Source organism: Panthera leo, chromosome B3 (assembly GCF_018350215.1).
Source record: "Panthera leo isolate Ple1 chromosome B3, P.leo_Ple1_pat1.1, whole genome shotgun sequence".
In the NCBI taxonomy this organism is placed as follows: Eukaryota; Metazoa; Chordata; class Mammalia; order Carnivora; family Felidae; genus Panthera; species Panthera leo.
In genome coordinates, this window is record NC_056684.1 from 87,766,575 (window position 1) to 87,790,915 (window position 24,341).

General features: G+C 35.9%; 1 protein-coding gene across 1 annotated transcript; it reads left to right on the forward strand.

Annotated features, from left to right (window-relative positions):
- Positions 1-4,253: 4,253 nt before the first annotated feature.
- Positions 4,254-24,341, forward strand: LOC122222487 (melanoma inhibitory activity protein 2-like). The gene is made up of 6 exons (XM_042943044.1): positions 4,254-4,368; positions 6,869-7,002; positions 9,114-9,200; positions 14,967-16,170; positions 23,907-24,125; positions 24,232-24,341. Exons 1-6 carry the CDS (start codon positions 4,254-4,256, stop codon positions 24,339-24,341), a joined length of 1,869 nt encoding a protein of 622 aa, XP_042798978.1.

The following is a 24,341-nucleotide window of genomic DNA, read 5'->3' on the forward strand; positions in this document are numbered from 1 at the left end:
TTTTTATTTTTTATTTTTTTATTTTTTTTATAAATTTTTTTTTTTTAACGTTTATTCATTTTTGAGACAGAGAGAGACAGAGAATGAATGGGGGAAGGTCATAGAGAGAGCAAGACACAGAATCCGAAACAGGCTCCAGGCTCTGAGCTGTCAGCACAGAGCCTGACGTGGGGCTCGAACTCACGGACTGTGAGATCACGACCTGAGCCGAAGTCGGACGCCCAACCGACTGAGCCACCCAGGCACCCCTATATTTATTTTTTTAAAGTGTGTTTATTTTTGAGAGGGAGAGAGGGAGGGAACCAGTGGGGGAGGGGCAGAGAGAGGAGACAGAGGATCTGAAGCAAGTTCTGTGCTGACAGCAGAGAGCCCAACCTGGGGCTCAAACTCACAAACGGCGAGAACATGAACCGAGATAAAGTCAATTGCTTAACTGACTGAGCCACCAAAGTGCTCCTCCATTGTGATATACATACATCTTCTTTTATCCATTTGTCAGTCAATGGACATTTGGGCTCTTTACACAATTTGGCTATTGTTGATAGTGTTGCTATAAACATTGGGGTGTATGTGCCCCTTCAAATCAGCATTTTTGTATCCTTTGGATAAATACCTAGTAGTGCAGTTGCTGTGTTGTAAGGTAGTTCTATTTTTAATTTTTTGAGGAACCTCCATACTGTTTTCCAGAGTGGCTGCACCAATTTGCATTACCACCAGCAGTGCAAAAGAGATCCTCTTTCTCTGCATCCTCGCCAACATCTGTTCCTGCCTGAGTTGTTCATGTTAGCCATTCTGACAGGTGTGAGGTGGTATCTCATTGTGGTTTTGATTTGTATTCCCCTGATAATGAGTGATGTTGAGCATCTTTTCATGCATCTGTTAGCCATCTAAATGTCTAGCAGTATTATATTTTAATATTGACTCAACACTTGACCTGAAAAATGCATCAGCAATTAGATAATATCTAAATAGCATAATATGATCATCTTTATGGTAAAAATTGATGCTTTGGTATCTTATTTAAAAATTTTTAAATGTTTATTTTTAAGAGAGAGACAGTGTGCCAGTGGGAGAGGGGCAGAGAGAGGGAGACACAGAATCTAAAGCAGCCTCTAGGTTCTGAATAGTCAGCACAGAGCCTGATGTGGGGCTTGAACGCACAAACTGTGAGATCATGACCTGAGCTGAAGGTGAATATTTAACCAACCGAGGCAGCCAGGTGCCCTGATGCTTTGGTTTCTGTAAACCAAATGTTCTTATCTCTTTCACGTACCACATCTACACTTGGGTCTGTTAGAGATGGTTGACATTATGCTACCACATTTCAGATATCTTGTTAAATTATATTTAAGTGATGATCTGAAAATACAGTGAAATAATCTGAGTATATTATATAGTAAGAAAGTAGGAACATTTCTAGTAGAAGAAAATCTCCAGGCTAGTATCTTAGGCAAGAATTTTCTCCTGTTTTTCTTGACTCACATTTCCTTAAAGCCAATCAATAGACAATTTAAATTTAGCTGGGTTCCTAACTTAAAACAAAATAAGCATGTGATTCTTAATCTTGGGGTTGTGAGTTCAAGTCCCATACTGGGTGTAGAGATTGCTTAAAATTAAAAAAAAAAAAAGTCTTAGAAAACAAAACTAATTAGTTCACAATTTAGCTGTAATGTCTTTAATATTGAATACAAAAAGTATAAGTAATTTTAATAAATATTCTTGATTTGATATTATAAATTATGCAAATAATTCTGTGCCAAATTTTGAAGCTGAAGAGTTAATCCTTCTTTAAATGTCTTTGACAAGTTTCTAGACTCGTAAAAGTTTTCAAGAAACTAACCTAAAGCTTTTTGGGTGTGCATGTATACAACTATGCAGTGTTCTGATTGCAAGCCAAATGATCCTCAAATTCATGCTGTATCAGATTCTTTCTAAAGATGTAAAAATCTTTGATCTGACACAGGCGGCTTCTTACTAAAGTTTGTTTTTGGAAAACGAACAAAAAACACTGTTTTTGTTTTGTTTTGTTTTAGGATCCTGAAATAAAAGCCCTTCACCTTAGCTTGCTCAGGTGTTAGATATTTATTTATGTCAAGCACTAGAGGGAAGTGTGGTGTCACACAACTGCTATATTCTGCAAACCATGTACACTGTGGCATGCCCAAATAAAGAGAAGAGGTACAGCAAAGAAGGACTTAGAAAAATACTTTCTCAAGATTGAAGTAGACAGGTGTGGTTTCCCCAGATCTACTGAGATCTAATGTTTTACATAGAAAGTCCCAATATAGGGCTTTGATCCTTTTTAAGCAGCAATAACATTCAAATAACTGATTTTCATAGCTTTATTGTTGTTTTACAACAAGATATGCCCCTGATTTTTTGTTTATTTATTTTTGCTATGTCCCTGATTTAAAAAAAAAAAAAAAAAAGGCAAATAAAGTACAAAGAAAAAGTGAACACAACTTGGAATCATACTATATGTTCTCACTGTATGGGGGAGGATTCTTGTAGATATCTCTCTCCAGTGACAGAAATATGCAATTTTATTTTATTTAAAAATTTTTTAAACATTTATTCATTTTTGAGAGACAGAGAGAAACAGAGCACCAGCCGGGGGGGGGGGCGGGGGGGCAGAGAGAGAGGGTGACACAGAATCTGAAGCCGGCTCCAGGCTCTGAGACATCAGCACAGAACTCGATGAGGGGCTCAAACTCACAAACCGTGAGATCATGACCTCAGCTGAGCTTTTTTTTTTTTTTTAAAAAAAAAGCTGAGTCATGACCTTAGCTTAACTGACTGAGCCACCCAGGTGCCCCAGAAATATGCAATTTTAAATACATGGAATAATACTGTACTTGTTGTATCTGGAATAGTTTTGTTGCAGATGGTAATAGACATCATTCTGTTGTGGCAAAGTATAGTGTATGAATAGGGGGAGTCGAGTGTCTAGATTTAAATTTCTTCTCCACTCACTGTGTGGCTATCGGCCACACTGTGTGGCTATCGGCAAGTGATTTAATCTATCTCTGTGTACCTCAGTTACCTCATATGCAAAATGGGGATGATAATATTACCTACCTTAGACAGTTGATGTGGGAATTAAATCATACAATTGTTTAAGACAATACCTGGAACATATGAAGTACTTACCACATTTTAACTAGTTTTCTTCTTATTATTTTTATTTTATTTTATTACTTTTTATTTTATTTTTAAAAAATTTTTAATGTTTATTTTTGAGAGAGAGAGAGGGAGGGAGACAGAGCATGAGCAGGCAAGGAGCAGAGACAGATGGAGACACAGAATCTAAAGCAGGCTCCAGGCTTGAGCTGTCAGCACGCAGCCTGATGTGCAACTTGAACTCACAAGCCATGAGATCATGACCTGAGCTGAAGTCGGACGCTTAACCAACTGAGCCACCCAGGCACCCCTCTTCGTTTTTTTTTTTAATGTTTATTTATTTATTTTGAGAGAGAGTACACACACACCAGGGAGGGGCAGAGAAAGAGGGAGAGAGAGAATCCCAAGCAGGTTCTGCACTGTCAGCACAGAGCCCAACATGGGGCTCACTCAAACCTACGAAATGTGAGATCATGACCTGAACAGAAATCAAGAGTCAGACGTTTTACCAACTGAGCCACCCAGGTGCCCCAATTAACTATTACTCTTACAATTTTCAACTTCATAGTAACACTGAAGGTTTTTAAAATATGAAAGTGGGACTTTTTTCAAATAACCTTCATCATATTTCAAAACCATGCTTTTAATATAAATTATTACTGCTTCTACATATATCTATATACTTTCTCCATTGATGTTGGTATTTGAATGAGACAAATACTCAGTTTGCATTTATTGATTGATCTACCTGAAGACTTTAACAGAAAGAGATGAATTCTAAAACAGGTTTAAGAACTGTCCTGTTGAATGCAAGGTACCTTTAAGTCAGATGGTTTTACACAGGTTACTTTTACAATCCACGAGTCCAACTAAAAATCTGTTAATTATTAAACCATTATGTATTATCTGGAGACCTGACACTGCAGATTGTGAACAGACAGCGTTTGTCCCTCAAGTTAAATCTAAACACTAATTGAAAAATGTAATTATCAAGAGATTTTAAAAAACAAACAAACCTTTTTGTCTTAAATTTAGTAGAGAAAGTGGGATATCTCTTGTTTTGACTGTCATAAACAGGTCTATGGCCTAAACAATTGGTTTAAACCTTGTTTGAGATTCCTGCTTGTTTTAGCATGGCGGCGCTTGGAGTTCACAGAACTCTCCTTTTGGTAATTTCTCTGACAAAGTGTCTGGAGGGCACAAAACTGCTGGCAGACTTTAAAAAATGTGGTGACTTGGAATGTGAAAGTAAGTTTGTTTTTCTTTTTTGCCTTCTTTTCCTCTTAAACTGAGGTTCTGAAATGACATAATATGTTATTGTGGGAATGTATGATAGAAGTAAGCATTAATGTCATTGAGAAATATTTGCAGCTATAAAATATACTTCACTAAAAAAAGAAAATGCTAGAAGCAAAGCATTTTGTAATAGTTTTTAATATAAATATATCAAGGGGCAAAGATCAGCCTGATATATAAATATATCAGAAATTATAAAGATATTAATCCAGGCCTCAAAAACAAACAAATCAGCACTTTTCCTAGTTTTTAAGATAGCTATAATTGATTTGTATTGATTTGTATTATTGTCTAAACGTTATCAATCATTTCTGTGTTCATTTATTATGTAAAAATATTAAAATCAGTGTTAGGAGTGGATAATTTTATTTATATCCTTGAACATTAAATTTCTCCTTTCTTCTACAAAGAAAAATTAATTTTCATTTTACTGGTTAAGAAGTTATTTTCTGTTATTAGCATTATGGTGCAAAAGGAATAGTATCACAATATATTACAATTGTTTTACATATATTCTATCTCTCCAGTATGTGAGAATTATTTTTAATTTGCAATATGTAAATTAAAAATCCAAAATATTATTAGTAGAAATGTAAATAATTTATAAGTAAATTTTTATGAGTGCACATTTTCCTTAATCATTTGGATATGCAATTTGATACATAGAGATTTACTAGATGATGTTTTATAACAATAATAATCTTTCTTTCCTTCTTTATTCTTCATCTTAGTTTCCTTAGGGCCAGACACCAAACATAGAAAGGAACATTCAAATTCATAGTAATTTATAACATTATTTTAACTTTAATTGTATGACTTAATCAAAATGTTTTACATATGTTAGTATAATTATAATAGGTAATGTTATGTATATTACTTTATGTATTGAAGGGCTAGATCTAGTATATGGGGTTATGACCATTCATAATTATTGAGGGCCTATTATTTGTTGGGTCTGGGGGGGTAGGAGTGTATATCTAAGAATAAAATGAAATGTCAGATAAATTTCTTGCCCTCCAGGAATTTTCATTCTAGTGACAGGTCAACATGAAAAAGTAAATATCAATACAGCATAAGAATAATAGGTAATATTGAAGTTCAGAGAAGGGCAGAACAGGCTGGACCAATTCAGGATGTCTCATAGAAGAAGTAGAATATGAGTTCACCATGAAGAGAGACTGAAGAGTTTCTGAAGGAAAGAGCACAAAGAAAAAGCTCAGAATATGGAAGGCAGATGTTGCAGTGCAAATAACCTCAGTGCAAATCTGGCTCCACCATTTATCAAGTGTGTGACCAACTTTCTAAGGTTTAAAGGATCATTTGTTAGATCGATACAAGATTATTGACCTTATAGGTCTGTTTTGAGGATTCAATAAAATAAAGATATGAAAGAGCTATCATAATGCCTAGAATATACTGTAGTCCCCTTTACCCATGGATCACTTTCCATGGTTCTAGTTACCTGCAGTCAACCATGGCCCAGAAGCAGATGATCTTGCTTCTGACATACAGTCAGAATGTCAATAGTAGCCTAATGCTACGTCACAGTGCTTACCTCATGTACCTCACTTTATCTCATTTTATTTAGTCATTCTATCATCTCACATTATTGCAAGAAGAGTAAGTACAGTAAAATAAGATATTTTGAGAAAGAGATCACATCACATAACTTTTATTTTATTAAAAAAATTTTTTTTAGTGTTTATTTTTGTGAGAGAGAGAACAGGGGAAGGGCAGAGAACGAGAGAGAGAGACACAGAATCTGAAGCAGACTCCAGGCACCGAGCTGTCAGCACAAAGCCCAATGCGGGGCTCAAACTCGTGAATTGTGAGATCATGACCTGAGCTGCAGTTGGACACTTAACCGACTGAGTCACCCAGATGCCCCAGCATCACATAACTTTATTATAGCATATTGTTATAACTGTTCAATTTTACTATTAGTTATTGTTTTTAATCTCTTACTGTACCTAATTTATAAATTAAACTTTATTATATGTACGTATACATAGGGAAAAACATAGTATGTAGGGTTTGGCCCTATCTGTGGTTTCACAGAGGTCTTGGAATGTATCTCCCTCAAATAAGGGGGACTAACTACTATAGTAGGTACCAGGAAGAAAACGAATTATCTTTACCTTTCCTTCCTGACAAGATGGTAACAACATATTCCAGGGACAATGGACAGATGAACTTGACTGTAAAGGAATAAGAGGAAGTCATTTTAAATAAGGAAGAGGAGCAGGTTATGGATAGCCTTGGACACCAAGCCAAAGAGCTTAGAATTTATTCTGTGTGCAGTGGGAAGTCAATGTAGGTTTTTGAGGTGATAAATGATATGAAGCAATTAGCATTTGGAAATACATAAGATATACTGGAGGAGGGCAAGATGGGAGGGAGATAAATAACATTTTAATTTAAATTGTGTGTTTTTCTTCACATGTTTACATAGCTTTAATAAGCAGAGTCTTAGCCATGAGAGATTACAGAGGACCTGACTGCCGATACCTGAACTTCACTAAGGGAGAAGAGATATCTGTTTATGTTAAACTTGCAGGAGAAAGGGAAGATTTGTGGGCAGGAAGTGTAAGTATCTAGTCTTAAAAACTGAATGTAAAGTAAATGACTAGCTTGCACAGAAAAGCTGCTTTTCATCTCTAAAGGAACTTTAATAATTTCAAAGCATATTCAAAGTAAATATATATTACATATATAACATATATGTAATATATATTTAAAATAGTTATTAATTTAAATATTTAACACGTTTAAACAAATGAAAAATGGTCATGTTCAGTCTTGATTTCAGAATTTCTATAAAAGTAGTGTTTTGGGAAGGCAGTTTGGTTGGGATAGAGAACTTAAGAGTGCCTTGAAATTATTTTTATGTAGCATGCATAGTTTCTGAACTTAGGTTTTATATTTACTTGGAGAATAAAATTACTTTAAAAGTGCCAGTGGAGATTATGGGACATCTAGGCAACACCAACGATAATGAAAAGATGCTATGGTAAGCAATTTTACTCCCAAGCTGAACAAGCATGACCCACCTGATGCACACATCATTTCCATTTTGAATATGCATCAGATTTCTCTGTTGTGTAGCCTTTGTGATCACTATTTGAAGGAGAAGATTCTACTTGGATCTATCCTGCTTTTTTTAGCAGCAGGGGCTGTATGACTGAACGGCTGACTCTCAATGGCCAGAATTATTTGGCTTCTGTAGTTCCCAAGATTCCTTACTGCTATGGTCCTTTAAACATGTCAGTGTATGTCTTTGAACACATTAGAGGCAACCAATGCAGCTGTAAGAAAAATGACACAGTAGGTATCACAAGAGGAAAAGAAAGCATTCTTTCTTGCTTACTGTGTATGAGAATGATAGTTTCACACAAAAGTGGCATGCAATGTGTAGAGCCAGGGTGAAGTTTCAAGCATACTTAGTTTTGTGCATTAGGTGATTAACCCAGGCAGGCAGCTGTTTAAGAGACCACACTATGGAATTCACCCACAGACTGTCAGTTTCCAAACAGCTGCCGCAACTGCAGAGCCGGAGAATCACAGTTGAGATGTAATGGTGCTGGATGAAAGGACCAAAACACGTTTCAACTTTGCCTGGGATAGGAAATGGGCTAAGAGTGCTGAAACCTTCACTCTCAGGGGACATCCTACATGTAATTAAACTGGATTAAGAAGATCTCTGCTACCAAGGTAGCCCCAGAAAAGTTTTATGGAACCAAATCCTCCCTGGAGGACTTAAAGATCTTTGCTGTATTGATGAATCCATCTTGGCCCTTCAGAGTTTAAACATCTTACTTGATTCTGTTATCCTAAAAAATGCTGAATATGTCACAGCTCCATCTAACTTGGCTACTGCCACCATTCTTCTGCCTTTTGATAGCCCATGTTTACTAGTGTAAACCTGTGGTCCACCTGGGTAAGGAAGGTCATTAACAAACATAAAAAGGAAGAAAATGAGTATGTAGGGTGGTTTTCCCTCTGAAGTTTAAAAAAGTGACATTTTACAACTTGGCTCTTTGTTCCCTCAAATTAATACTATTGTTTTGAATAACAGGCACATCTGGCTGGCTCAGTTAGTAAAGCAGGTGACTCTTGGTCTTGGGGGCTGTAAATCTGAGTCCCACATAGGGTGTAGAGATTACTTAAAAACAAAATCTTTTTTAAATGAAAGAGATAGAGGGAGAAAGAGAGAGAGAGAGAAATGGGGAAGGGCAGAGAGAGAGAGAGGAAGAGAATCCCAAGCAGGCTCTGCACTGTCAGCACAGAGCTTTACGTGGGGCTTGATCCCATGAATTGTGAGATCATGACCTGAGCTGAAATCAAGAGTCAGACACAGGGTATTCACTTTTGAATGCCACTTCTGTGTAAAGAGAGCTCCCATGGTATTCTAACTTTCTGATCTTATACTCTAATAAATTTTTGCCTGCTGCTCACTTAAAAAAAAAAAAAGGACAGACGTTTAAACAGACTGAGCCACCCAGGCACCCCTAAAAAGAAAATCTTTAAAAAAAAAGGAATATGATTTCACTTACTTTCTTTTAGACAGCAAATGAAAGCCAATTAATGTTTGTGATTTAATATAGATGAAAGCCAAGGACATGGGACAAAATTAGGCTCAATAATTATTATTGGTTTGATAACTCTTCCTTGTTAATCTTCATTCTTCATTTTGGTAGAAAGGAAAGGACTTTGGATATTTTCCCAGAGACGCAGTCCAGACTGAAGAGGTGTTCATATCTGAGGAAGTTCAGATATCAACTAAAGTGAGTATTAAATAACATTTCAGTTGTTAATTGCATTTAAATTTTCTTGGCTAAAATAGTTTTCTGTAGTATAAGTGTCTATTGGTTAAGTATCTTGTATAGTGAATACATAAAATAGTTGGTTTGGGAACTCACTCTAAGGATAGTTTGAATATGTGAATAAAATTAGGTTAAGACAAAATTGATGACAGGCATATCATTTGCTTTCTGAAAAACTGACAGGCAGTAGAGTGTAGTAGTGAAGAACATAGATTCTGGAAGTAGACTGAGTTCAAAGCCTGACTATGGCTTTGTATGCCTTAATTCTCTCATCTGTAAAATAAGGATAATGATTATATTATGGTGCTACTTCACAAATTAATGGGGAAAGATGAACATAGGTAAAGTATATAGAACAGCATTTAGTAAGTGCTATATAAGTATTAGATATTATTACTAATGTTATCCTACTGGGACAAAATTTATTTCCCATCACTCCCTCTGGGTCTTATATCTGTGCAACCTCTTTTGCTATTGAGTTTTAAGTGAGCTTGATAATGTTGGATTTGATAATGTTGGGCTTGGTAATGAGAAAGGGAATCAGAAGGTGACTTTTCACTTAATTTTAAAAATATTTATTTATTTATTTATTTAAAGTTTTATTTTCAGTTATTTTGAGAGAGAGAGAGAGAGAGAGAGAGCGAGCACAAGCTGGGGAGAGACAGAGAAAGAGGAAGAGAGAGAGAATCCCAAGCAGACTTCTCACTCTTAATCACAAACCATGAGATGGTGGCCAGAGCTAAAATCAAGAGTCAATGCCCAACTGGCTGAGCCACCCAGGTGCCCCCAGAATGTGACTTTTCAATATATGAGTCTGATTAGCTCATTTAATTCAGATTCTAGGCTAAGGCAACTCACCTTAAATAAGGTCAGTGTGACGTGAGTCAGCCTAGTCATGCAAACTATCTATTACGTGGCTCTTTCCCAGCATAAATTCTGGGATTAACAGTCAATTTACTGTATAATTTCTGGTACTGTCAGTTTTCGTTTTTGTTTTTGTTTTTTTTTTTTTTTTAATTTTTTTTTCAACGTTTTTTATTTATTTTTGGGACAGAGAGAGACAGAGCATGAACGGGGGAGGGGCAGTGAGAGAGGGAGACAAAGAATCGGAAACAGGCTCCAGGCTCCGAGCCATCAGCCCAGAGCCCGACGCGGGGCTCGAACTCACGGACCGCGAGATCGTGACCTGGCTGAAGTCGGACGCTCAACCGACTGCGCCACCCAGGCGCCCCTCGTTTTTGTTTTTAAAGACAGAATTCTTATTTATTTATTTATTTATTTATTTATTTATTTATTTATTTATTTATTTTAAAGTAGACTCCATGCCCAATGTGGGGCTTGAACTTATGGCCCTGAGCTCAAGAGTCACATTCTCCGCTGACTGAGCCAGCCAGGTATCCCTGATACTGTCAGTTTTATCTCCAAAATATATATGGAGTATATTGTCTACTCATCATTTTCACTCTCCCCATAGCCCTAATCCAAGGCCTCATCATTTCTTTTTTTTTTTTTAATATGAAATTTGTTGTCAAATTGGTTTCTGTAAAACACCCAGTGCTCATCCCAACAGGTGCCCTCCTCAGTGCCCATCACCCACTTTCTCCTCCTTCCCACCCCCCATCAACCCTCAGTTTACTCTCAGTTTTTAAGAGTCTCTTATGGTTTGGCTCCCTCCCTCTCTAACTTTTTTTTTTCTTGCCCCTCCCCCATGGTCTTCTGTTAAGTTTCTTGGGATCCACATAAGAGTGAAAACATGGTATTTGTCTTTCTCTGTATGACTTATTTCACTTAGCATAACACTCTCCAGTTCTATCCACGTTGCTACAAAAGGCCATATTTCATTCTTTCTCATTTCACGTAGTATTCCATTGTGTATATAAACCACAATTTCCTTATCCATTCATCAGTTGATGGACATTTAGGCTCTTTCCATAATTAGGCTATTGTTGAAAGTGCTGCTCTAAACATTGGGGTACAAGTGCCCCTATGCATCAGCACTCCTGTATCCTTTGGGTAAATTCCTAGCAGTGCTATTGCTGGGTCATAGGGTAGCTTGATTAGAATACTATACTGTGTGCCTGGGTGGCTCAGTCAGTAAGGTTTCCAATTCTTGGTTTGGGCCTCAGGTCATGACCTTCAGTTTTGTGGGTTTGAGCCCCAGATCTGGCTCTATGCTGGTGGTGTGGAGCCTGCTTGGGACTCTCTCTGTCTCTCTTTCTCTCTCTCTCTCTCTGCCCCTCCCTTGCTCATGCTGTCTCTGTCTCTCTCAAAAAATAAATATATACTTAAAATACAAAAAATAAATATATACTTAAAAAATTAAAAAAAAAAAAGAATACTACAATAGGGGTGCCTAGGTGGCTCAGTCAGTTGAACATCTGACTCTTGATCTCAGCTCAGGTCTTGATCTCAGGGTTGTAAGTTCAAGCCCCGAATTGGGCTCTGTGCTGAGCATGAAGCCTATTAAAAAAACAAAGAAAATAGAATACTACAATAGCCTTCTAAATGATTTCCTCATCTCTACATTTGCTCTCTTCAAATTCATTCTCCGAAAAGGAATGGAGCGATGGATCTCATAAGAACAAAAACCAACCCCCCCACCCCCAAAAAAATCAGATGCCATTCCTTTGCTTTACAGCCATTTAATGGCTTTCTATTGAACCTAGAATCAAGCCCTGACTCCTCACCCTGGCTCTACTTGAGCTGCTCCTGCTCTCCCATTGCTCACTATGCCCCAGGCCACACTCAACTATTGACTGTTCTTAGAACATGCCAAACACTTTCCCAGCCCAGAGACCCAAACAGGCTGTTGCCTTTGTTGAAATTCTTTCCCCCAAGTTTTTCACTTGGCTGGTTCTTTCTTATCCTTTATGTCACCACTTAAGCATCAGTGCTTCAGAGAAGCTTTCATGATTCTTGTGGAATTACTGCATCTTAACCACAGATTCCTATTTATGTCCTCCATAGCACTTATTAGAATTCATAATTATTTTGTTTCCCTTTTGTTTACTGTAGACTTTCAGCATCTAGAACAATGCAGAACACATAGTAAGCATACAGACACCCTACATTCTTAGGTCAAGTTCCCTGGGAACAGACTCTGAGGTAGACCTTTGCACTCAAGAGGTTTCCTGGGGAAAACTCAGGAATAGCACCTGTGAGGGATCAGCTTTGGGCAGACAGAGAAGTTGAACTGTGATGTAGTCACAACAAAGGTCTCAGTTGATTCAAGGAATTCTGAACCTGGGATGGCCTTTCAGAATTGCACTGAATAGAAGCAAGGTGTTGGGCTTTTTCCCCCTTGCATTACTGGGTCATCGGAGGTAGTGTTACTTGGGCTAGGTTAGTTTAGTGTTTACTATAGACAGCTACTATTCCAAGCATTTCATTCATTTAATCCTCACAACACAACACCCCTATAAAGTAGGTACTGTCATTATTCTCATTTTACAGATGAGGAAACTGAGGCATAGAAAGGTCATATAATTCACCCAAGATCATAGAGATGAACTTGGCAGGGTCAGTATTTAAACCCAGATGGTTGGTTCCAGAGTCTGTTCTCAAGCACTTACTAGATTGCAGTGCCTAAAACATTGTAAAATGTTAATTTTGAAGTTTACTTTTTAAAAGTTCTGAACTGTATTCTCATTTCATAATGATCATATCCAAAGAGCAGCACATATCACTGTTTCATACCATGAGATTAAAAAATAACAATTTTGGGGTCCTTGGCTGGCACAGTCAGTAGAGCACGTGACTCTTGAACTCTGGGTTGTGAGTTCAATCCCCACATTGGGTATGGAGACTATTTAAAATTAAAAAAAAAATAGTAGTAATAATAATAACTTAACCATTTTTCTTCTTGATTATTTGGTTGTTCTGTGAGATGAACAAGAGGATTCCCCACCTCAACTGGCTATGTAATATCTCAATAAAAGAAACCTAAATGTTTTAGTGCAATTAAAAAAATTTTTTTTTAATTTACATCCAAATTAGTTAGCATCTAGTGCAACAATTCAGGAGTAGATTCCTTAATGCCCCTTACTCACAACCCCTCTAGTACCCTCTGTTTGTTCTTCATATTTAAGAGTCTCTTCTGTTTTGTCCCCCTCCCTGTTTTTATATTATTTTTGCTTCCCTTCTCTTGTGTTCATCTGTTCTGTGTCTTAAAGTCCTCATATGAGTGAAGTCATATATTTGTCTTTCTCTGACTAATTTCACTTAGTATACTACCCTCTAGTTCCATGCACATAGTTGCAAATGGCAAGATTTCATTCTTTTTGGTTGCTGAGTAATACTCCATTGTACATATATATACCACATCTTCTTTATCCATTCATCCATCGATGGACATTTGGGCTCTTTCCATACTTTGGCTATTGTTGATAGTGCTGCTATAAGCATCGGGGTGCATGTGCCCCTTAGAAACAGCACACCTGTATCCCTCGGATAAATACCTACTAGTGCAATTGCTGGGTCATAGGGTAGTTCTATTTTTAATTTTTTGAGGAACCTCCATACTGTTTTCCGGAGTGGCTGCATCAGTTTGCATTCCCACCAACAATGCAAAAGAGATCCTCTTTCTCTGCATCCTTGCCAACATCTGTTGTTGCCTGAGTTATTCATGTTAGCCATTCTGACAGGTGTGAGGTGGTATCTCATTGTGGTTTTGATTTGAATTTCCCTGATGATGACTGATGTTGAGCAGTTTTTCATGTGTCAGTTGGCCATCTGGATGTCTTCTTTGGAGAAGTGTCTATTCATGTCTTCTGCCCATGTCTTCACTGGATTATTTGTTTTTTGGGTGTTGAGTTTGATAAGTTCATTATAGATTTTGGATACCAACCCTTTATCTGATGTGTCATTTGCAAATATCTTCTCCCATTCTGTCGGTTGCCTTTTAGTTTTGCTGATTGTTTCCTTTGCTGTGCAGAAGCTTTTTATTTTGATGAGGTCCCAATAGTTCATTTATGCTTTTGTTTCCCTTGCCTCTGGAGACATGTTGAGTAGGAAGTTGCTGAGGGCAAGATCAAAGAAGTTTTTGTTTGCTTTCTCCTTTAGTATTTTGATGGCTTCCTGTCTTACATTGAGGTCTTTCATCCATTTTGAGTTTATTTTTGTGTATGGTGTAAGAAAGTGGTCCAGGTTCATTTTTCTGCATGTTGCTGTCCAGTTTTCCCAGCACCACTTGCTGAAAAGACTGTCTTCATTCCATTGGATATTCTTTCCTGTTTTGTCAAAGATTAGTTGGCCATACGTTTGTGGGTCCATTTCTGGGTTCTCTATTCTGTTCCACTGATCTGAGTGTCTGTTTTTGTGCCATACTGCAACTTTTAACCAGGCCTCCATGCTTTACAGTCTCTGGTCTATCTGAACTGTCATCATGTGCTGTGAAATTCCCCTCTCTTAAATCACCACGCAGCTGAACGTGCCTGTTCAGTGCACTCTTAGGAGAAGCAAGATTTTGTGGACATATATACATTTTCATCAGGAGTTTATTTTCAGAATATACTCAAAGCCTTGATTTTTCATTTAGGTATATCATCGACCCTGCGCGGTCAGTTGTGATATAAATGTTTGAGATTAGGATATCTGATTTTAGTTTATCCTGTGTGTCGAGTTAGTTTTATGGTCTTGGGAAAATCATAGTCATTCATTTTAAATGATTTAGGGAGAAATAAGGAATTTTGGTGTATTTATGTCAATCATAATTTTTTTTTCTATTAGGAATCTGATTTTCTTTGTCTTCTTGGAGTAAGCTACACATTTGAAAATGAAGACAGTGATGGCAAAAACATATATCCTTATGAAGAAGATAAAGACCAAAAATTAAGTGTATATGAAAATGATTTGCAGACAGAATCTGGATTTTATTCAACTTCTGAAAGTATTTTGTTGGAAGATCAATTTCCAGCATCGGAGGCTCCTGAAGATATCAGAAGTTCTAGTGAATCAAAAGATTGGGAAGAAGTGGAAGCTGGAAGTCTGGAAGAGGATTCTATTCCTGAAGAGGTTCATATCCCACCATCCTCAACTGTGTCTGAAGTGAAAGGATGGTTTGGATTTGGAAGAGAACAAGCTAAAGGAAAGACTTTTGAATCAGTTGTTGAACCTCTACAAGAAAGTTCATTTCCAAGCAGAAAAGTAGCAGGAAAAGATGAGAATGACCTACAGGAATTAAATAATGATGAGCCCCAGACAGAACAAAATCAAGAACCAGAATCGGAATTCAATTCAGTGCCAAAGAAACAGTCTGAACTAGGTTCCATCGGTCCTCAAGCCACTGGTTGGTTTGGGGGTGGTTTTACAAGTTATTTAGGTTTTGGAGGTGAGGATACAGGGCTTGAATTATTGCCCGAAGACAGAAGTTCACCACTACAAGATGCTCCTAATTCCATACCATCTGAGGAAGAATCCACAGTTCCATGCACAGAAACATTAACAGAAAAAGAAGACACAATCACCAATGATAGCTCAATTCTCAAACCAAATTGGTTTGATTTTGGTTTTGGTATGCTAGGCTTTGTATATACCAATGAAGATAAAATTATGTCAGATGATGGAAAAAGTGAAGAAGGAAGTGGAGGAGATAAACATGAACATCTTCCAAAAAGTAAATTTGACCCTGATAAGGAACAAGAAATAAAAACAATAAAAATTATAGAAACTGAAGATCAAGTAGGGAATGAAAGAGTCTTAGAGAAAACAGATGATTCTGATACATTACCATATTTTAAAAATTTCTTATATAATTTTGACAATCCTTGGAACTTCCAGGACATTCCAAAGGAAACAGAATTGCCATCTCCCAAACAGATGCAGGATGAAAATAATGTAGTTGACAATGATGAAACAGAAGAATTTTCAGTTGAAAATTATCAAACAGATAATATGAAAGTTATGATGCTGAAAAGCAGATACAGTCAGTCAGGTTTGTATAAAAATATCTATTATGTAACTTATTTTTTAAACATAATTTATTCTTATAAGTACAAATCAGATTAAAAAAATCCAGAAATCCATGTTTCTCAGCATATTCAAAAGTCAATAACAATCTTATCAACTACCCTTTTATTAATTTCTGGTTTACTCTGGGAATTAGATCTTAGTATTATAAAATAAAATACCAAGGTAAAAAGAATGATTGGAGATACATAGATATTCCAAGAAGATCTTAAGGTATTTTACAATAAATTTTAATTTTTATGAAAGTAGTATATGTAAACAGGTTTTATATAAATAGTGCTAAGCCTATTTTTTTTCTTTTTATACAAAAGCAACTTGTTGCTTCTGTCCACCTCTACTCTCTCCTCTGTCCCAGGGACAATAATTTCTTTCTTTCTTTCTTTCTTTCTTTCTTTCTTTCTTTCTTTCTTTCTTTGAAGCAAATTTCTTTTAGTATTTATCTCTATTTTCTAAATAGAATCTTTATATTGTTCTGCTTTGATTAATTTCGACAATGTACACTGACTTTCTATTTTCATTAATGAGGGTTTCTGCTCATTTACATTAACTTTTTAGCTTATTAACACATTCCCAATATAACTATATTTGAACGGTTTTCTATCAATTCTGGGAGCTAAACAGAAAACTATGGAAAGGGGCAGAGTATCACAGGATACTTCTAGATCTAGCATCTAAGTATTTAGCAATTTCTATGATTAGAAACGTGGATTCTACTTTAAGTAAAGAATTATATAAAATGACTTTCTCACATTTCCATTCTGATGTCTCTCTGATGGACAGATTAGAAACTGCAAATATTGGCCAATAATACAGGAACAACTGAACCTTAGGATGATAGATAACCTTTCATAAGAAGAGATCAACAATGTTGCACACTCAGGAAACACATAATTTCCATTAGAAATGATTGATTTTCTTGAATTTTCAGAAGAACTATATGTTATTTCTTAATAGTCTCCAAAATGTGAGCTCTTAACTGAATTAATACCTTCAACCAGAATGTAGACTTATATTCTTACCCTTTGCTAAATGAGAAATGGGTACGTGTAATGCATGACTAAAAATAGATTGTCAAAGCCTAAAGAGGAAATGATTTTGTTCTACACTTGTTGGATCCTAAAGGAATATTTGTGAAAAAGCAGATAAGAGTAATTGAGAAGAATAAATGAGACTAAAATAAAGCAAAACAATATCAAAACAATATGAAATAAAGAAGATTCAAAATATAGATATATGAAAATATTTTAAGCATATTTATAAAAACTCCAAGGCATACTGAACATCACTTTAGTAGAATTTATTTATTATTTCATATAGTGATGCTAGGAGAATTTCTTTTTTTTTTAAATTTAGTTTTATTTATTTATTTATTTTTAAATTTACATACAAGTTAGTTAGCATATAGTGCAATAATGATTTCAGGAGTAGATTCCAGTGATTCATCCTCTACATATAACACCCAGTGCTCATCCCAGTGTCTTCCTTAATGCCCCTTGCCCATTTAGCCCATTCCCCTAGCCACAAGCCCTCCAGCAACCCTCAGTTTGTTCTCTATATTTCTCTATATTTAAGAGTCTCTTATGTTTTGTCTCCCTCCCTGTTTTGATATTATTTTGGTGAGAATTTCTACATATGAAAACAGGAGATCAAACGAGAATAGGACATTTATGCAATTACAACTAATTTTGAGGGATTTTATGAAAATATTAGGAAATTCCTTTAAGCTTCTAAAAAAGATAGGTCATTCTATATATACAAAGTAGATTATTCCAAAATATTACGATATTAATTAAATGCAAAAAAACCTGGGGTCATGTAAAATTTATTTATTTTTTTAACCTTCCTTTCTTCCTTCCTTCCTTCCTTCCCTCCCTCTTTTCGAGAGAGATAGAGGGCAAGCAGGGGAGGGGTGAAGAGAGAGGTAGACAGAATCACAAGCAGGCTCTTCACTGGCAGTACAGAGCCCCATGCGAGGCTCAAACTCATGAAACATAAGACCACGACCTAAGCCGAAGTCAAGAGTTAGACACTCAACTGACTGAGCCACGCAGGTGCCCCTAAAATTTATTTTAAAAAGGTAATACTAAAAGGATTCAGATAAATCCATAGGCCCTACTTTCTGGCTATTGGAGAAATAGCTATAGCAGCCAATATTTTTAGATAATTTCAATAACTCTTTTAGGAAATACCAAGTGAAAACTTGCGTTAATCAGAAAGATTGCATTAAAAAAACGAATCACTGGATCTTAAATCAATATTTATGAAAGGCTGAAACCTGAGATAACCAGATTTACAGAAAAACTAATATACTGATATAGGTATTTACAAAACACATAAATTAGGGAACAGTTATTTATATTGCAATATTAACTATTTTACAAAAGGACTCCAATTGAATTTATTTAAATGAATTTTCCAAGTATAGCTAAATATAAAACGTTCTTCATTATGTTATTTGACTTAAAATTCTGTTTACAAACAATTGTAAGAAAGGCATATCTGTATCTAATGTAAATCCTTCTTAAAAAATGTTTATTTTGAGAGAGAGAGCATAAGTGTGTATGTGTGCATAAGCGTGCACAAGTGGGGGAGGGGCAGAAAGAGTGGGAGAAAATCCCAAGAGGGCTCCTTGCTGTCAGCGCTGAGCCCCATTTGGGGCTCAATCTCACTAACCAGGAGATCATGATCTGAGCCAAAATCAAGAGTTGGATGTTTAACCGACTGAGTCACCAAGGTTTACATATCTAATGTAAGTCCTAAAGCTTTGGTTTAAGTCATGTGAAAATAATACCCTGAAATTAATTTAATTAATTAATTTAATTAAAAAATATTATGGGAAGTATTCATTTTTCTTAACATACGTTATTTATTTTAAATGCAATTAAAACAATATTTTAAAAGAATTTAAACACATACAAGTTTCAGTGTAATTAATAATAGAATAAGCCTTTTTTTTCCCCCTAATGCCATTAAACATCACTGAATCCTGCATTTACAACAGTCCCATTGTATTCAGGTTCCTGAGCTGATTGCTCAGTTTTAACTTTTATGTCCACAGGTAAGAGTAAGTTACTGACTTGTGTTTGCCTACTTGGGACTTTCATCTTTTGAACAAGGCTAAATAAGTGACAGCACCAAAGTGCCATGTTAAATTCATAATTGAAAGAGCAATAGACACTGAATAATTGTCTTATTATAAGCAATAATACTGCTTTTCAGAACTGCACTGATACTTTCCTATCCTTGTCTTAAAAAATAACCGAGCATCTGACTCTTGGTTTTGGCTCAGGTCATGATCTCATGATTTGTAGGTTTGAGCCCCACATCGGGCTCTGTGCTGGCAATGCAGAGCCTGCTTGGGATTTTCTTTCTCTTTCTGTGCCCCTCCCCAGCTCATGCTCTCTCTCTCTCTCTCAAAATAAATAAATAAGTGTAAAAACAAAAAAGTAACTGAGAAGTAAATCCCACATTTTACCTGAATACTTTAGGCTAGGAATGGTTAGAACGTTTTTTCCCCTTTAACTCTGATTAGTTAATTCAGTCAAATGATCAGTTTAAACTATGTTTGAAAATTGAATTGTCTTAAAATAAATGGCTATTAGTATGCACATGAATATATGATGCAACAATACAAATGTGGTAAACTTTGACATATATGTTTCAAATTAAAAATTTTTTTCAATTAATTTTGGGGAAGGATAATCCTTTTAAATGTTTATTTTTGAGAGAGAGTCCTGCAAGGGGGGAGGGGCAGAGAGAGAGGAAGACTGAATCCAAGGCAGGCTTTGTGCTGAGAGCAGAGAGCCCAATGTGGGGCTAGAACTCAAAAACTGTGAAATCGTGACCTGATTCAAAGTTGGATGCTTAACCAACTGAACCACTGAGGTGACCCAAGGATAATCCTTTAATTAATTAATTAATTAATTAATTTAACATTTATCTATTTTTTAAAGACAGAGAGGGGCAGAGCACGAGTAGGGGAGGGGCAGAGAGAGAGGTAGACACAGAATCTGAAGCAGGCTCCAGGCTCTGAGCCATCAGCACAGAGCCCGATGTGGGGCTCAAACCCACAAACTGTAAGATCATGATCTGGAGTTGAAGTTGGATGCTTAACCGACTGAGCCACCCAAGCGCCCCAGATAATCCTTTTAAAATGAAGGTTCTCAAAAGACATGCATATATATTTTCATTATAAATTTGAACTCAGGTATATTATTATTGAAAGGTATACACATTTAAATATTTAATATGTAGCATAAAATCAGAAAAATCAGGAATATTTTAATTAAATCTCTATTAGCCTTCTTACACTGAAATGGAAAACTTATATAAATTTTTTCTCTGACAGTATAGATTTATGACTTCTGTAAAAAAGCAGTGAGAAGATTTATAATTTCTTGAATTCCCTCTCAAATTTAGGACACTCATTGAAGCAAGATGTTAATTTCATGAGATTACCAAATTAAGAAAACATGTAGCTTTGCCTTTGCCAGACACATTCATAGTATATGAATGAAATCTAAAACGTAATTTAGTATTGATTTTAATGTTTATTTATTTTTGAGAGAGAGAGACACAGAGTGCGAGTGGGGGAGGGGCAGAGAGAGAGAGAGAGAGAGAGAGAGAGAGAGAGAATCTGAAGCAGGCTCCAGGCTCTGAGCTGTCAGCACAGAGCCCAATGCGGGGCTCGAACCCATGAACTGTGAGATGATGACCTGAGCAGAAGTTGGACACTTAACCAACTGAGCCTCTCGGGTGCCCGGGTGCCCCATGTTGATTTTAATTTGATTTCTAAGCACAACTTTACGGTGTTTTGGGTCTGAAAGTGAAAATAAGCGCATACCTGTGTATACTCATGGAAGAATGTATTTTACTAACAGTTGAATGAGAATATCTTGAGTTTTTTACTTTTATATTCTATTTAAAAGTATCAGTATTTTCCCTATCTCGTCAACATAAACATACAAAATGTTATTTTTATGCTGTCAATTTTTCTTAATTGCCAAAATAACTTAAATAATGTCAAGAATATAGTGTGAACTTATACTATCTATATATTTTTTATACAGCATACTCTAGTAAATTAGTAAATTATATAATGTGCTTTAAAATAGAAAATATCCTATGAGGTCCTTGGGTGGCTCAGTCGGTTAAGTGTCCGACTTTGGCTTGATCATGATCTCAAGGTTTGTCAGTTCAAGCCCCATGTCAGGCTCTGTGCTGAAAGCTCAGAGACTGGAACCTGCTTTGGATTCCGTGTCTCTCTCTCTCTCTGTATCTCCCCTGTTCATGCTTTGTTTCTCTCTTTCTCTCTCTCTTTCAAAAATAAATAAACATTAACAAATTTTTAAAAATTGCAAACTTCAAAATCTTTAAAAAAATAAACTATAAAACATTTTATAATTATTAACGAATAAAGATTGCTCTCAATCATATCTTTCAAATTTTTCACTTGATATAAAGGATGTATTTGATTTTAGGATTTATAAAGCTTCTATTTATTCATTGTTTTCTTTTTTTTTTTTAATGTTTTATTTATTTTTGAGACAGAGAGAGACAGAGCATGAACGGGGGAGGGTTAGAGAGAGAGGAAGACACAGAATCTGAAACAGGCTCCAGGTTCCGAGCTGTCAGCACAGAGCCCGACGTGGGGCTCGAACTCACAAACCGTGAGATCATGACCTGAGCCGAAGTCGGTCGCTCAACTGACTGAGCCACCCAGGTGCCCCTATTCATTGTTTTCTAATGTACCAGCTGGATAATATGATATGCTATAAACTGGACATGGGCTGAAAGGGGAAACAAAAATTGGACTTCGAAATTAACAAAGCTCCAAGGGAATGGAAAAAGTACAATACCTGAGATTTGATTGGTACCTTGTCATTTTCAAATTTGTTTCAAATATCCTAAGACTATGGGTACCTTTCTGTGCAAATGGCTAATATAGTTTCTTTGGTAGTGGGCTTTCTTTCTTTTTTGGAGCAATCTCATTAAAACTTTGAGTGATAATGGCTTTTATATTTAATAGTACATCCTGGCAACTATGGACTGTAGACATGTATAACCTAGTGGACTAGATTTCAGAACTTGGAAGTTAATTGTTGTGAACTTTAATATTGTCTTTCTTTGTGTAACTGGCTCAGTTTGTTCTATTCATTATATAGAATAGGCGGTTATGGAGTATATTATTACACTGGTTACAACAACTACCATATATATGGTGATTACAGCAACCAGCAGAATGGTTATGGGAAAGTATCCAGGCGAGGTGATCATCAAAATAGCTACTCACCATACTAAATTATTCCATTTGCAACTTATCCCCAACAGGTGGTGAAACAGTATTTTCTAATTTGAAGATTCATTTGAAGGTGGTTCCTGCCACCTGCTAATAGCAGTTCAAATTAAATTTTTGTATCAAGTCCCCGAATGGAAGTATGATGTTGAGTCCCTCTGAAGTTTAATTCTGAGTTCTCATTAAAGGAAATTTACTTTCATTGGGGGGCACCTAGGTGGCTCAGTCGGTTAAGCATCCGACTTTGGCTCAGGTCATTATCTTGCTCTCTCTCTCTTTCAAAAATAAGTAAACATTAAAACAAAAAATAAATTTACTTTATTTCTTAATTGCTATGCTTCTGAATCAATTTGATTTGTTTTATGTGCCCCCTCCCAGTATTGTAGAGCAAGTCTTGTGTTAAATGCCCAGTGTGACAAGGTCATGATGTAGTAGGGTCTTACTGGTTTTTAAATAAATCTTTTGTATAAAAAATGAGGCTGTAGATATGGTAAATAATTTTGGTCATTTTGACTATTTCTGGTTCTCTAACAGATAAAGTAAGAAAAATCTATCGTAACTAATTTTCTTGAATGGCGGGGATATATATTTTTGCAATAGGATTTAAATATTATACTTTCTTGGATAATAAATATATCTAACAGGAATGAAATCCTATGGAGAGCTATTTAATGTCTTATTCTTAGTCATAAGCTTATATAATAGCACAACAGCATCTTTGTTGACAGTTATGTTATTTTTTATTTTTTTTTAAATAGTTTTTAGGACAAAAAGGCAATGTAGAGAATAGAATTCTATACAGTCTTAAAAATTCTTCCTTGGTAAAAGAATAAAGAAAAGCCTTGTGGTAGGCTAAATAATGACCATTCAAAAATGTTCATGTCTTAATTCCCAGACCCTGTGAATATGTTACTTGACATGGCAAAATGTCATATTGCAGATGTGAGAAGGAGAGATTATCCCAGTATCACAAGGTTTGTTACAGGTGGAAGGAAGGAGGGTTAGAGTAAGGGAGAGGTTACAAGATGCTGTACTGCTGACTTTGAATATGAAAGAAGGAGCCATGAGCTAAGAGATGCAGGTGGCCTCAAAAAAGTAGAAAAGGCAAGGAGATAGATTTCTCCTCTAGAGCCAACAGAAAGAACACAGCCCTGCCAACACCCTGGTTTTGGGACTTTTGATCTCCAGAACTGTAAGAGAATATATTTGTATTGTTTAAGGCACTAAGTCTGTGGTAATTAATTACATTCGCAGTAGGAACTAATGCAAGCTGAAGTTTATGTTTTACGGAATTCTTTCTGTAATGAAGTATCACAATGACCACAAAAATTCAAAGAATGACCTGCCTAGAAAACAAAAGGAAGCCCACAACAAACCCCCCTAAACAATTCTATATTTATTCACAGATATGGTATCTGAAATAGAGTTACCCACAAGAATTAATAAAGAAGTACATTTCGAGACTCCATCTTCTAAAAATAATGATGAAAAATCAAAAACATCACTAGATACTGAAGGACCTACTCAGCAGGAAATAGACAGATCTGTGGAAAATACCCTGCCAAACAGTCAAATGTTTTCAACTGATTATTCTCTGTCTTCTCAAAATTATATTGCTCAAAAAGGTAAGAAACAAGTTATTTGTTCTCTAATGCAGCAATTAAGGAAGAAATTAGATGCAAAAGTTATATCACATCAAGTGGTAACATATTTTTATTTATAAATTGACAGAAGATGCTTCTGAGTATCAGATTCTGAAATACTTATTTCAAATTGACATTTATGATTTCATGAATTCTGCATTTTCATCAATTATAATTCTTACAGAAAGGGTAAGTTGA

What these genes read in the sequence shown, in the direction of transcription:
- LOC122222487 (XM_042943044.1), top strand. Translation starts at nt 4,254, where the DNA reads ATGGCGGCGCTTGGAGTTCACAGAACTCTCCTTTTGGTAATTTCTCTG. An exon ending in TGGTGACTTGGAATGTGAAA is followed by an intron (nt 4,369 to 6,868) that starts GTAAGTTTGTTT and finishes ATGTTTACATAG; the next exon opens with CTTTAATAAGCAGAGTCTTA. An exon ending in AAATTATATTGCTCAAAAAG is followed by an intron (nt 24,126 to 24,231) that starts GTAAGAAACAAG and finishes ATAAATTGACAG; the next exon opens with AAGATGCTTCTGAGTATCAG.